This window comes from Zonotrichia leucophrys, chromosome 4A (genome assembly GCF_028769735.1).
Source record: "Zonotrichia leucophrys gambelii isolate GWCS_2022_RI chromosome 4A, RI_Zleu_2.0, whole genome shotgun sequence".
In the NCBI taxonomy this organism is placed as follows: domain Eukaryota; kingdom Metazoa; phylum Chordata; class Aves; order Passeriformes; family Passerellidae; genus Zonotrichia; species Zonotrichia leucophrys.
The window spans coordinates 14,536,035-14,549,983 of NC_088174.1; the positions used below are offsets into that span (position 1 = coordinate 14,536,035).

Sequence of the window (13,949 nt, forward strand, 5' to 3'; positions counted from 1 at the left end):
CAGATGCACCAGGGACATTTGCTGACCCTCAGAACAACCTCAGATTCTATTGATTAGTTTTAGTTTTAATTACAGTGGCAGCAAACTCGACCATCAGCTGGTGTTAGTGGCACAATTTGGATCTGAAGAGATGGATCCCAGGAGGATCTACCCCAGGAGCTGAGGATGAGCAGGACTGTCCCCCAGGGCTTTGACATCCGTTCCTCAGCACCTCTGTTCCATTAGTTCACATCCTTGAGGGCTCTTTTTCCTCCCACAGGATATGATTAACCCTGACTGGACTCATCACACTGCAAACCCAGAGGAAAACCCACCTGAGCTCAGCCTCTGCCCCACTGGAGTCCTGCCCTCCCCAAGGGCTCTCAGCCCTGCTCCAGTCTCTTCTCTGGAGCTGGGGACCACAAGCCCTTCCCCAGAGTGAGGATGCTGCTCCAGGTTGCTGGGGAAGCTGCTGCCCTGCCCTTCCCACCTGGGAAACGAGGAGGAGCCCAGAGCAGCTCTGGAGTCCTGTGAGCCTCTGGCACGGTGGCTCGGGGTGATGGAGGGCGTGGGGAGGGTGGGAGGAGATGCTGCTGACAGGAGGCAGCGGCTCAAGGCCAGTTTGGGGGAACTCCTCATTCCATTTTCCTTGAAAATTGGTGGTGAAAGGGCAGAGCAGCATTTTCCAGCCCTCACTCACGTAAGCAGCTTCCTGCCATGAGTAACGTGGGGAGGACAGGGCAGAGAGAAGGGGCTGTCTCAGGGTTACTCAGAAAGGAAATAAAACCTCTCTGATCCTGGGGCATCCTGGGACAGATGCAATTCTAACAGTCCAGCCACAGGCTGCCTTTTGCAATAACTGCTCCCAAAGCCAGAGTCAGCCCTTTGCAGCCTTCTGGGCTGGTCAGACAAAACACCTGCAGGAACCTCCTGTCCTGTGTGTCCCTGCAGTGAGGATATGGTGACATTCCTGTCCTGAGTGTCCCTGCAGTGAGGACATGGTGACACTCCTGAGTGTCCTTGCATTAGGGACATGGTGACACTCTTGTCCTGAGTGTCTCCTTGTCCTTGAACTCTCCAGGTGTTACTGGGGGGCTCAGGGACTGTGGGGAGCCTCTCAGAGTCATACCCTGAGCTGGAAGGGACCCACAAAGATCACCAGTCCTGCTCCTGGCCCTGCACAGACACCCCAAAACCCCCACCCTGTGCATCCCTGGCAATGCTGTCCAAACCCTTCTGGAGCCCTGGCAGCCTTGGGGCTGTGCCCTGGGAGCCTGGGCAGTGCCCGACACCCTCTGGGGGAAGAACCTTTTCCTAAAATCCAGCCTGACCCTCCCCTGACACAGCTCCAGCCATTCCCTGGGTCCTGTCCCTGTCACAAGGAGCAGAAATTGGAGCTGCAGCTCCTGAGGAGTCTCCCCCGTGTCCTGTCCTCTCCAGGCTGAACAACCCAAGTGACCTCACCTTGCTGAAATGAATCTCAAGGAGATCACCAGGGAGTCATGCTCCTCACAAATAAAGGGATTTTAAGAGGCCAAACGCAAATCAAATTCTGTTTGCAGAGACCTGCAGCAGTGGTCCTGCCCTTGGAATTTTTATTAATGATCAAAAAGATGGGGTTTTGCTGCCTTGTTCCTTCTGTCCCTCCCAACCTGGTGAAGATCCACCAGGAATGTATTTACTGACCTAACAAAGGGCCCTTGCTTTGCTCCCAGGGCAGTGCTTTCCTCTGAAGCGTAAGAAACCACACTGACAAGAACAAAACGGGCACATTTCCCCCTCCAGTGAAGCCTGCAAATATTCCACAGAGTTGTCTGCACATGCAGCCCCTCTCAGGGCTGGAATTAAGAGCTTGGGAGAAGGAGGGTTGAGTTCCCAATCTTGCTGATCCCAAGAGGGATTTGTAACCCCAAGCATCAGGCTGGGCTTTTCATCCCTCAGGTTTGCTTTCAGGAATGTTTCTAAAATATTTTATTGCTTTCAGGAATGTTTCTAAGAGATTTGGGTGCTGATGGTATTTCAAAATCTGATGGGCTTTCCTTCATTTTTGCTCCTGAGTTTTTTTCCCTGGTAATCAGGTGAATTGCCCTGTGTAGGAGAAGGATAAAGAGCCTGGTGTTCTCCCTCCTGCCATATGGGAGAAGTTCCTCTCCTAATGTCAGACCACAGTGGAAATTGGGTAAAAATGCTAATTTAAGGTTCAGTTTGAGTATTAACTCCTGCATAAGGGATCCAAAGCTTCTCAGTGCACAGATCCCTGGGGAATCCAGGCAGTGGGAATGGATTGAGCCCCTCCAGCCCCAAAATTCATGCTCAGGGACGGGGAGGAGCAGGAGGCATGCTCAGAGCAGGAATGAGAGGAAATCTCTCTTTATTGCCAGTGCTTGGACTTTATTGCTCATTAAACTGAAGGGCTGCTGGCTTCTCACATGCTGCAGGAGTTTTATGGGAAAGCAGTTTACAGAATTAGGGTGAGCATGTCCCATGTGCAGTTACTGATTTTCCCCGTGTGGCAGCCTCCTTTCCTTTGGTGGGAGACAGGCAGGACCATTCCATTCCCACATGGATAACCAGTTTCTTGCAGAGCTTTTCACCCTCAGCTGTAATGTTTGGTCAGAAATAACCCTGCCAGAGACACCCAGGCCACACTGGCACCAGGAGGTGATGCCCAAGGGCTGTACTCACCACCAGCTCCCAGTGGAAGCTCTGCAGGTCTGGAAGTCATCCTATGGAAAATCAGTGGTTTTTAGGCAAAGTTGGGGTGTAGTTGGAGCCCAAGGCAGGAGGAGGGTACTGGGTTATCCTGTGGCTGGGTCCTTCCCAGCTGGAGCATCCATCCTGAAAAATAGGGAAAACCAAAAGGAAGGCAGAGAGGGAAACCCCAAAGATTGTGATGAAATAAAACACAGGCAGGGGTGGGAGGGGAGGAACGAAGGGGTCAGCACCAGAGGAAACAGGACAATGACAGGAGAGGAACTGGGGCTGGACTAAATGAGAAGAGGAAACCTCGGCAGGCACAGGCTGCGGGAAGGGCTCAGCACTAGGGGACACCATCGGACCAGAAACTGCAGCAGAAAACAGCCCCGTTTCAAGCAAACACCCAACCCTCTCACTTTCGTTTTCTCTGCGTCCCCGTCACCGCACCAGGGTGACGCTTGGTCCCCAACTCCCAGCTCCTGTCACATTGTACAGCCCCTAAAACACCCCAACTCCTAACCTGCCCCATCCCGGTAACAATCCCTGTTTCCTGCACAGCTTTCTCTGCAGGCTCCTGCTCCTGAGCAAAACCTGCCCGGGGTTTGCTGCCCGGGTGGCACTTTGCTGTGTCCCCAGGGCACACGCGGGGACATTGTCACCGGAGCTGGTGGCAAAGCCGAACACCCCCTGCAGACCCTGCTTTGGGGAACTCCAAGGAGAAAACATTCCCAGCAGATTTTTCCATGCATTTGTGATGTGTGACCACCAAAATCCCCTCACCAAGAGCATACCTGCCCCTCTAGGTGTCTTCCAAGCATTTTCTGTCTGTAAATCCCAATTTACCCAGGTTCCAGCTGCTTTTTGTTGGGCTGCTCCACCACCACAAGATCCTCAGAAGTGTTTTGGTTCCAACAGATCCCCCAACAGCAGCTCCAGGGAAGTTGGGCTACAGCAAAATCCAGTTTGGCTGGAGCAAAATAACTCCCTCAACATCTCAGCAACATCTGTGCTGCTCTAAGTGTTTATTACACCATTATTATTAATCAAATATTACACTCTGGTGCTGTGTGCAAATAAAGTTTTATTGTAGGGAAGAAGAATCTGTAACAGAGACTTTCAAACAAGCCACAGAAAACAGTAATTAAAATTTCACTTGCAATGTTTTAGTTTAGTTTTCAGTAACGTTTTTTAAAACAGGCATTCCTATTGCACAAAAAAAGAAAATTTAAAAAAAGCTGCCATTTCCTTTGCCATTAACATTGTCTCATTCAAATAAAAAAGGCAAAAGGTTAAGAAATATGTCTGGTACAATAAAAATGCTCTGCAATATATACATATATATATATACACACACTTAGCTTTACTGTACAATATTCAATATTTTAGACTTCGGGAATGGGCATGTTATTTCTGCATATTCCAAATAAAAATCCATGAGGATTTTTTTACAGTTTTACAATACCTTTAAAGCCTGGGGACACAAGTGGAATATTCAGTGCTGACCCTTAAAAATGAGTTTTAGCCAATTCATTCAAATTTTTTCCCTGAACAATTTGCAGTTCTGGCTTTGAACTCTTGGCTTTGCCCTCCTGGGGGGTCTCTAACTCTGCTCTACAGCAGCAGCTTTCAGCCTTCATATTTATGCTTTATCCTTCATATTTAACAAAGGAATTTCAGATCTCCTTGGAAATTCACATCCACCATTTGTCCTGCAGGTGAATTTGGTTTTTTAAGTGCCCTTTGCTGAGCAATGGCTGTGGTGCCAAGAGAGAATTCACTCTCCAAGTATCTGTACAGATAATTTCTCCAGCAGATGCCTGTCCAAGCCAAACTCCTCTTGCTCACTGTTATTCTTTACTACTAAAACTGTTTTCTTTATGAAGATAACATTGAATAATTTCATAAATACCATATCCAAACACACTTTCAGTTGGAGAAGGAGCTGATAAATGAACAGTGAGGTTTAATCCTACAAGAATTTCTCTTTCTGTTGGGATGTGTCTCACATTTCCGGCCAGGCTTTGCTCCAGCAGAGCTGGAGGTACCTTCCTGCAGATCCCCTGGAAAAGTACAGGAATGTTTCCCTCCATCCAAGAGTTTAAAGTTTTTCTTTACAGTAGAAAAACAGCCCAATGTTTTTTCAGCATCTCATCTCATCCAGACTCAGATTTTGAAGCTCTTCCTAAAAGTCTTTCCAAGGGCCTTGTGTTGCCTCTTTGCTGCCAGGTGTGGGTGAGGTGAACACTCTGGAACAGAATCAAACATCCTGGAGAGCTTTTTTTAAATTTATTATTAATTTAACACCCTTGGCCAATAGTTGAGAAAGGCTATTCTGACTCCAAGCATGCCAAACTCCACTTTTAACTAAAACTTCCCCAAAAGCTGGAGTGATATTCTGAATCCTGCAGCCATCACTTCAGGACCAGTCCCACTGAAATAAGTTTCCCTCTTATTCCTAAGTTATCCTGCACAGTAGGATACTGCAATTCTACAACTGATCCCATGGATTTTTCTAGAAACTGGGAAAACACTGGCAAATCTGCTGCCCACCAAAGCCTCTTGAGCTGCTTGGTGTGGGTGAGAGAGAGGCCCGTCCGATTTGCAGCCCAGGCACAGCTCTGGGAGCCTAAAACACACATAATGATCATAAAAACCAAAATCCAGAGGCAGCTGGGAGCAGGGCAGGAATTATCCTGGCCTCACTGTGTAAATAACTTGGCAGCTGTTTGAAGTTCCAGTGAAAACTCTGCCCTCACTGTTTCGTCAGGAGCTCCCCACGTGCCGCCAGCTTTGTGTACATTTCCCGCTGGCTCAGGGAATTAACGCTCTCGGAAAGTTGTGAAACGAAGCAAATGCCCAAATACAGCCTTGGAAGGGGTTTGGGAGTTCAGCAGCAGCTCCACAGCTTGCTGGGGGTGGCTGCTCTGTCCCACGTGGCTCTGGGGGTCCCAGGGGCTGCCCAGCCCCAGCAGCGGCTCTGCCACCAAATACCACAAACCAGGGACTGTCCACAGTTATTTAACTGCAACAAAGGCCTGAAAGCCTCCATCCCATCTTCTGGAAGAGTTCGGAGATCTCCATCCCCCACCAGAGCTCTGAGGGGAAAGTTTAACCTCCTTACAAAGGAGCCACAGCTGCCTTTCCATTCTCCCTCTGGTTTTCTCCAAAGGGTTCCTCCTCCTTTTCCTTCACGGAGATCTTTTTCCTGAAGGCTTGCGACAAGCTGGAGGAGGACGCCTTCCTCAGCGTGGTGAGTCTCTGCCGGAAGTTTCCCCCGGAGAAGAAATAGAGGAGGGGGTCGAAGCAGCAGTTGGCGGCTGCCAGGGGCAGGGTGACAATGACGGCTTTCTGCAGGAACACGGTGTCGGCGCAGCCGGGGCCGCGCAGGCGCAGCGCGTGCAGGTGCACCGTGCGCAGCACGTGGTACGGCGTGAAGCTCACCAGGAAGGTGGCCGTGACGATGACGATCATCCACACGGCCTTGCGGCGGTTGGCCTCGTTCTTCCGCAGCGAGTTGCGCAGCAGGGTGCGGATGATCATGGTGTAGCAGATGGTGATGATGACGAAGGGCAAGATGAAGCCCACAAAGAGGGCGATGAAATCCAGGATCACCACCATGTTTGTCTTCTGGGAGTTCTCGGGCGGTTCGAAGCACTTGGTCTTGTTGCCGTGCTGGTAGGTGCCGTTCCGCAGGAAGGGCGCGCTCGTCAGCGTGACGAACACCCAGATGCCAACGCACAGAAACTTGGCCTTCTTCTCCGACACCAGGCTGATGTTGCGGACCGGGAAGACGATGGCGATGCAGCGGAAGAAGCTCATGGCCGTCATGAAGAAGATGCTGCAGTAGAGGTTGACGTAGAGCGCGTAGGACGAGAGGCGGCACAGGAAGTCGCTGAAGAACCAGTGGCCCTTGTGCACGTAGTAGATGACGCGCAGGGGCAGCGTGAGCACGCACAGGAAGTCGGACAGGGCCAGGTTGAGCATGTAGATCTGGAAGGCCGTTTTCTGCCGGTACGTGCGGATCAGCACGTACAGCACCACGCCGTTGCCCACGAAGCCCATGATGCTGATCATGGAGTAGAGCGTGGAGTAGACGCTGTTGCGGAAGTCGTCGATGGAGGGGTTGTGGCACGACAGGTTGGGGGACAGTGCTGTCATGGTGCCCTGGCTGAGGAACCAGCTCCCTGGGAATGGTGTCAGGCCTGCGGGGGAAAATGCAGGTGAGGTAAAGCAGGACAGGAAAATAAATATCCATGATGAAATAAGAAGAAAAATCTGTCGTCTGTCTCAGGAGAGAGCTGAGAAGGCGTGTGAATCTGACCCATCCCTGCTACATCCACCTTTTCTCACCAGGTACCAACAACTGGTTATGAGCGACAAAATGTGGCAGAGTCATAGAGTCACATCAGAAGACCATGGAATCCTTAATGCTGGAAAAGACCCTTGAGACCATCAAGTCCAACCATCAAGCACCATCACATGATCTCCACTAATCCATACATTTTGGGACATATGATGGTTCCAGCACCTCCCTGGGCAGCCTGTTCCAGGGTTTGACAAGCCTTTTGGTGAAGGAATTTTTCCTAACATCCAATCTAAACCTCCCCTGGTGCAACTCGAGGCCAAGACATCAGGACATTAAATTATCAAAAAAATCTCTTAACTCCTCACACACTGAGGCAGCTACTCAGCAAAACAGCAGAGAGGGATAAAGAAGGTGACAACAGCACTATGGAATTTAAAATAAGAGGAGTGGTCCTGAACCCTAATAACTGTTCAGCCTTGGTTCTCCTTTTTTTTTTCTTTTTGATTGATTTTCTGTTTCTAATGGTTCAAGTGCAGAACCTCCGTTGCAGCCTGAGACCATGAAAAGCTGCAGGACAAGAGCCAGCTGAAATAACAGGACGCCACAACAACAACAAAAGCAGAAGCTGGGTCAAGATCAGCCATGAGAACCCACAACTGTACCATGAATATGCTCTAAATTGCTGATAAATGTATTTTCACCCATACAAATAACCTGGCAGTATTGGATTCTCTGTCTGCCCCCCAGACTTACCGAAGTCAGAATTCAGAACTGCTCTGGGATCCTCAAGGCTTCCAGGTGCCAGTTAAATTTCAGCTATTCAGAACTGCTCTGGGATCCTCAAGGCTTCCAGGTGCCAGTTAAATTTCAGCTATTTTGGTTTTGTACTCTTTTAAAAGAGTCCTTTGATTATCTGCAATGCACAAATGAGCAAAAGCTGAGCAGGTGTCAGTGAGGGGACTGTCACCGCCCGAGGGTAGAGGGACTGATGTTCATGAGAAATCCTGAACAAAGCCACCAGCCAAGGATCTTTTATGCTTTTATTACATTATAGCCTTAACTCCAGCAATTAACCAGCCCACAATTTAAACACCTACTCGATGTATTTATCCAAAAGACAAATAAGACTTGTTTTCTATCGTATTTCTAAGCATAATTTGAGTTTTGCAACCAAAAGGGAACTGATGTTCACAATCCAACTGTTTAAGTGTGAGAGAACATCACACCCAGAAATGCGTCTGTAAAAATCAACAAGAATCCCACAAAAGAGCATTTCCCAGCTGAGGCTTTATATTTGCATCATGAATTGAAGATAAACACCGCTTCTGCCACTTTTTTATTTGTACAGTCATGGTTCACTGAGCCGTTTATTTGTGTGCTGGTGAATTAAGCTCACTGGGTGAAAGGGAACCACAGTGGATGAGAAAGGGTTCCCAAAGGGAGCAAACCCCTGAACTACTGCAATTCTCCCAGTCTGATGCAGCACAGATAAATTTATAGCTTGTCACAGAATCACAGACTGGTTTGTGTTGGAAAGGGCATTAAAGGTCATCCCATTCCACCCCTGCCATGGGCAGGGACACCTTCCACTATCCCAGGTCCCTTGGACACTTCCAGGGATGGGGCAGCCACAGCTTCTCTGGGCACCCTGTGCCAGCTTCTCACAGGAAAGAATTTCCTCCCAAAATCCCATCCACCCTCTGGCTTCCCTGTATCCTGTCCCTCCATCCCTTGTTCCCAGTCCCTCTCCAGCACTCCTGGAGCCCCTTTAGACTCTGGAAGGGGCTCTGAGGTTTTCTTGGATCCTTCTCTTCTCCAGGTGAGCACCCCCAGCTCTCCCAGCCCGGCTCCACAGCAGAGGGGCTCCTGCTCTCGGAGCATCTCTGGCCCCCAGTAGATTACACTCAATTTAATTACACACCCCAAAAGCACAAAGCCGCTGCTGCCGCTCGTTCCAAGCACAAACACGAAGCATCCCCATCCCGAGGATCGCTCCGGGCTCTGCACTCCCCGTTTGGAACGGGACGGGAATGCCCTAAAACACCAAACTCCCCTCGCAAGCCCCATATCCCCTTTGCGAGGGGACGGAGCGGGGACACGGGACGGGAACGGAGCGATCATCAATTAACGCCACAGCTCATTAGCGGCGCGGCTGCGCTCCGGGGGATTCAGCGGCTCCAAGCGGACACGGCACAAGCGGGGGGCACCGAGGCGAAGCCCCCACCCCTCACCGGGACCCCCACCCCGGTGCAGCCCTTACCGGAGCGCTGCGGGGTCCGAGCGGGCGCGGATCTGTCCCAGGCGCGCTCCCGCCGCCCTTAAAGCGGGCGCGCCCCCGATCCCGCCCCCGGCCCCGCCCCGGCCCCGCCGGGACCCCGAAACCTTCAGCTTTTCCGGGATTTTCCCACCTTCCGAGGAAATCGCGCTTGGGAGCTTCTAGGCGTGCCCACACCTCCCGGTCTGGTGGGAGCTGCCGGGCTTCCCTCCCTGTGTTTGTTCTGTGAGTATTTTACTCCTGCTTGTAACTGGCAGGGAGCTCACCTCTGACATGAGTGTTAACGACCTTGTTTAGAAAAGGCTTTTAGGAGACTTTTTGATGTTGGTGTCATCAAAGGGAAAACAGAATTCTCACGAATTCTCACGGATCTCCGTTCTTCCAGCGTCACAAAATATTCTATATTTGTCTATCTGTTTTTAAACAACTGTGGCTTTGTTGAGAAAAAAAAAAAAAAAACAACCAAAAAAACCCAAATAAAAAATAAAAAATATATCACCCAAACAAAAGCAAACAAACTCCATGGCTATATCAAATGAAGTATTACTTTGAAGTATTACTTTTCTCAATTTGGAATATTTTAAGTGTGGGCTGTCCCGCTTTGAATTTTCAATTTATTATATTGGCTTTCTCTTCAGGATGTATAATGTGCTGTTCCCAACTTTTGCTAAGGAGTTAAGGAATTCTTCTATTCTCCCATTCCCAGGTTTGACTGGAATGTGGATGGTCACAGGGGGCTGGGTAGGGGGACCCAGCAGCTCTTGGCTTCTCCAGGGCAGTGGGGAATCCTTTGGGGGAAGAAACCTATATCCATGGTGGGAACAGCTCCAAGCAGCACTGGAGCATCTGCAAGTGTCCAGGGCTGGGTTGGACAGGGCTTGGAGCAACCTGCTCCAATGGATGGTGTCCCTGCCCATCGCAGGGTGGCACTGGATGGGCTTTAAGGTCCCTTCCCACCCAAACCATTCCATGATTAAAGCCAGCCCTGTTGAACTCACCACTGGGTCACTGTCCTCATGGACATCTCCCTGTCCTTATGGGCATCCCTGGTTCCCACCTCGTGCTGATGTCCCCAGGCTCAGCCTGTCCAGCTGTTCCAGGGGCTGGCAGCAGTGACCCCACATTTCTGTGAAGCCCCCCCAGCACAGCTCTCCCACTGTGCTCCTGTTGTGTAGGAGAATTCCCAGCTGTTTTTCCTGCCCCAGCTCCATTTTCATGGCTGCTTTTGGGGTTTCCAAAGCCACAGTGCTGTGGACATGGCAGTTTCTCTTTGACCTCACTCTCCATGAACAATGCAGGTGTGTGGGAAGGAAATGCACCTTTTCCCTGTGCCCTTCCCAAGAGCTTCCCACCCTTCCTCACCCACCCATGCCCAGGAAGCCTGTCCAGCTCCCAAGAGCTGCTTGGCAGCATAATGGGAACAGTCAAATGGCAGGATCATGGGATAATTCAGGCTGGAGGGGACCTCAGGAGCTCTCTGGTGCAACTCCAGTTGATCCAGACCAGAATTCTCAGGGCTTGTCCCATCTGATTTTGAAAACTTTCAAGGATGGAGGTCAAAGAGCCTCCAAGACCGAACAATTCCTTGCACTGCCTGCAATCTCCTGTGCTGGGAGCTGCCTCTGGAGTTTGTTCTAATTATGGCGCACATTGTGCTGTTATTCAGTCATTCTTCTGCTTTTTTGCTACCATTTCTGGCCATTCCTTCTGCTTTTTGCCACTCAGTTATTCCTTCTCCTTTTCTTTTCCTTTTCTTTATATTTTTTTTCTGTTCCTTTTTCTTTTCTGGCTTTCACTCTCAAGAACAGGAAGATTTCTAGTTGTAAAGTCAGACTGAGGTTGGTGTGGGATCGAGGAGGCTGCTGCTGCTCCAGATGTGCTGGGATTGCAGCCAGAGTTTTGGTGGGAAGGGTTTCCATGCTGAATCCAGGAGGAGCTCAGACTGCAGCTCTGACATGATGTGGCAAAGATGATATGTAGAATTTGGGGAGGCAGGACTGCATTACCTCCCTGATATATCAATATATGAGGAGATCCAGAGGAGAGCAAGGGGAGGGGAGGACTCCTAAAAGGAGTTTTGGATGAATTCCCAGAGGCATGAGGGTGAAGAAGAGCCCAACAAAGCCATCCCCATCAGGTCTGATAAGAGGAATTTGATGCTGAGGTTGTAACTCTGATTCCCTTTCCAGAGGACAATGGGATAAGGAATAAAGACACAAATGAGGCTTTGGAAATCTGTCTGGGACCATGTGGTTACTAATTGTTGTGGTGTTGTTGTGGGTCCTGGGAAAAGGTGAGAGATCAGAATTGACTCCAAGTTCTTAGAAGGCTGATATATTGTATTATGACATTATATTAAAAGAAAATTATATACTAAAACTATACTAAGGAAAGAGAAAGGAAACATCAGAAGGCTGGAAAGGAATTATAATAAATACTCATGACTGACCAGAGTCCCAACACAGCTGGACTGGGATTGCATTAAGTTCACATGGAACCAAGCAAAGATGTGCCTGTTGGTAAACAATCTCCAAAGCACATTCCAAGCAATCAGATAATTATTTGTTTACATTTCATTTCTTAGGCTTCTCAGCTTCTCAGGAGAAAAATTCTGGCAAAGGGATTTTTCATGAAATATCACAGAGACAGGACCATCCAAATCTGGGAGAAGCCTGACCATGCTTTAGGGTTGTCACTTAGCACTGATTGATCCTCCATGGCCTTCTCCCCCTGGATCCCAAATTCCTGCAACTCCTGCCAGGAAGTTTCCAATGGCACCAGATTTCAAGAACTTGAGCCCTTCCTCAAGTGTCCTGAATGCCACTGATCCAGCACACTGCTTATCTCTTTACTGCAGGACTTCCAGACAACTTCCTAAAAGCCAAAGTACTTCCCAGAGAGAATGAAAAACCCCTCTAGCATTGGCAACTTCTTCCACTCTGACTGTTTAAGATGGGGAGAGCAGAAAGGTGGGGTTTCGTGAGGAAATAAACATCTTAACAATGTTGCATTCTCTTTCCTCTCCCGTGACTTCCCAAAACAATTCCTTTCTCTTGGAATCTCATGAGAAAAGGATGGTGTCCCAGCTTCAGACTTGCCCCAGGATATTTGGAGTGGGCTGGCCTGTGTGACACTGGCAGGGAACTCCTAGGGGCAGTGTCAGCTGCAGGATTTCTCCAGAAAAGCGGGATTTTGGTGATGCCTGAAATCAGGCATGGAGACCTGGGAATGCTGTGCCTGCCCTGATCAGCTCGACTCAGCCAGCCACACCTGGAATGTGCATGGCTTCAGTCACCATCCCAGGAATGTCCCTCCTGGAAGTGAATAAAGCACAGGAGGAAAGCAGAAGGGGGGAAAAAGAGAGGGAAGGAGGATGGAAAGCTCTTGGTGGGGGAGTGCACTGGAACGGGGATGAGCTTCCACTGCACAGGGGTGGGAAGGCAGAGGGAAGGGGAGGTTTGGAGGTGTCCCCCCAGTGTGAGTGGAGATGGAGAGCCTTTCAATGCGATAAATTCTGTGCCCTGAGGGCTGGAAGGCCACAGTCATTCTGAAAGAGGTGGGTTGTGCCCCGGGAAGTGCTGGGTCAGGGAAGTGCTGGGTCAGGGCTGTCCCCAAGCAGGGTCAGCCCCGGGCTGGCTGAGTCGCTGTTCGGGTGACACAAAACCACAGGAGGAACAGTGCTGTCAGCAGCTGCTGGGGGATGGCTTCAGCTCCCTCCTCCTCAGCTTCCCCTTGTTTGGAGAAGTCATTTCTACTGCTTGCCAAGGGTGGGGAACCCCTTTGCTGTATCAGCACCTTTCCCTCAGTGGGAGCTGCTTCTCCAGGGGATCATCCCTTATTCTCACCTGAACTTGGGTCTGTTTATTCCCTGGATTCAACACAGGGAATTCATAGAACCACAGAATATTCTGAGCTGTACGGGACCCACAAGGACCATCAAGTCCAACTTTTAAGGGAATGGCTTATCCAGGGGTCAAACCTTTGGTGTTATCAGCACGCAGCTCCAACAGAGGGAATCTGGGTTGTTGTCACACTTCCAACACTGCCCCCACCTCCCCTTGGTTTTTAGGGATTGATATTCATGAGTGACCTGCACTGGCAGCTGTGAGAACTGCTCCATCCCAAGCCATGAGGCCAACAAAGATCCCTATTCCCTGTTTTTTGTGGGAAACTAGAGCTGTGGAACCTCCTGCGAAGGAAACTTCAGCCCTGATCACTCAGCCCATCAAATCCTACTGCAAATACAATTTTTTGAGTGGCTCCTGAGGAAAGAAGACTGAGGGAACATGGGGACATAGTTGGACATGATCTCCAGTCAGCATTTTTTGGGATAAAGCACTTGCTCTGCTGAGATGAATAAAATTAATTACTGCCAGGACTGAGTACATTGTTATTGCATTCAGCCCTTGTTATCCCAAACATTTGGAGAATGATGCTGATCTCTCCCCAAAAAAAGAGGTGGGGATGGGGATGGAGATGGATGGCAAATCTAGGAAGGACCAAAGGCATCAGCCAGGGATAACTGATTGTTTCTGTTTTGCTGACCGGATTTCCTGTCAAATACCCAACAGGGAGATCTTGTGTGGCCTTTTCTGGGAAGTGGAGCTGCCATGGGGTGGGGACAGGGACAGGGCTGTCCCCAGTGCCACAGCTCCTGGTGCTGCACTTCCACTCCTCCCTAAAATGATCCAC

The 13,949-nt window shown here is 49.8% G+C and overlaps 1 protein-coding gene across 1 annotated transcript; it reads right to left on the reverse strand.

Moving 5' to 3' along the window:
* Positions 1–3,778: 3,778 nt before the first annotated feature.
* On the reverse strand, positions 3,779–7,803 carry CYSLTR1 (cysteinyl leukotriene receptor 1). Its single transcript, XM_064712839.1, has 2 exons — positions 7,736–7,803; positions 3,779–6,878 (listed from the first exon to the last, which is right to left on the reverse strand). The coding sequence occupies exon 2, from the start codon at positions 6,832–6,834 to the stop codon at positions 5,794–5,796; it is 1,041 nt and encodes a 346-aa protein (XP_064568909.1). The 5' UTR covers positions 6,835–6,878; positions 7,736–7,803; the 3' UTR covers positions 3,779–5,793.
* Between the last annotated feature and the right edge of the window lie 6,146 nt (positions 7,804–13,949).

Excerpts from the sequence above, each read along its gene's own strand:
- CYSLTR1 (XM_064712839.1), bottom strand. The coding sequence starts at position 6,834 with ATGACAGCACTGTCCCCCAACCTGTCGTGCCACAACCCCTCCATCGAC.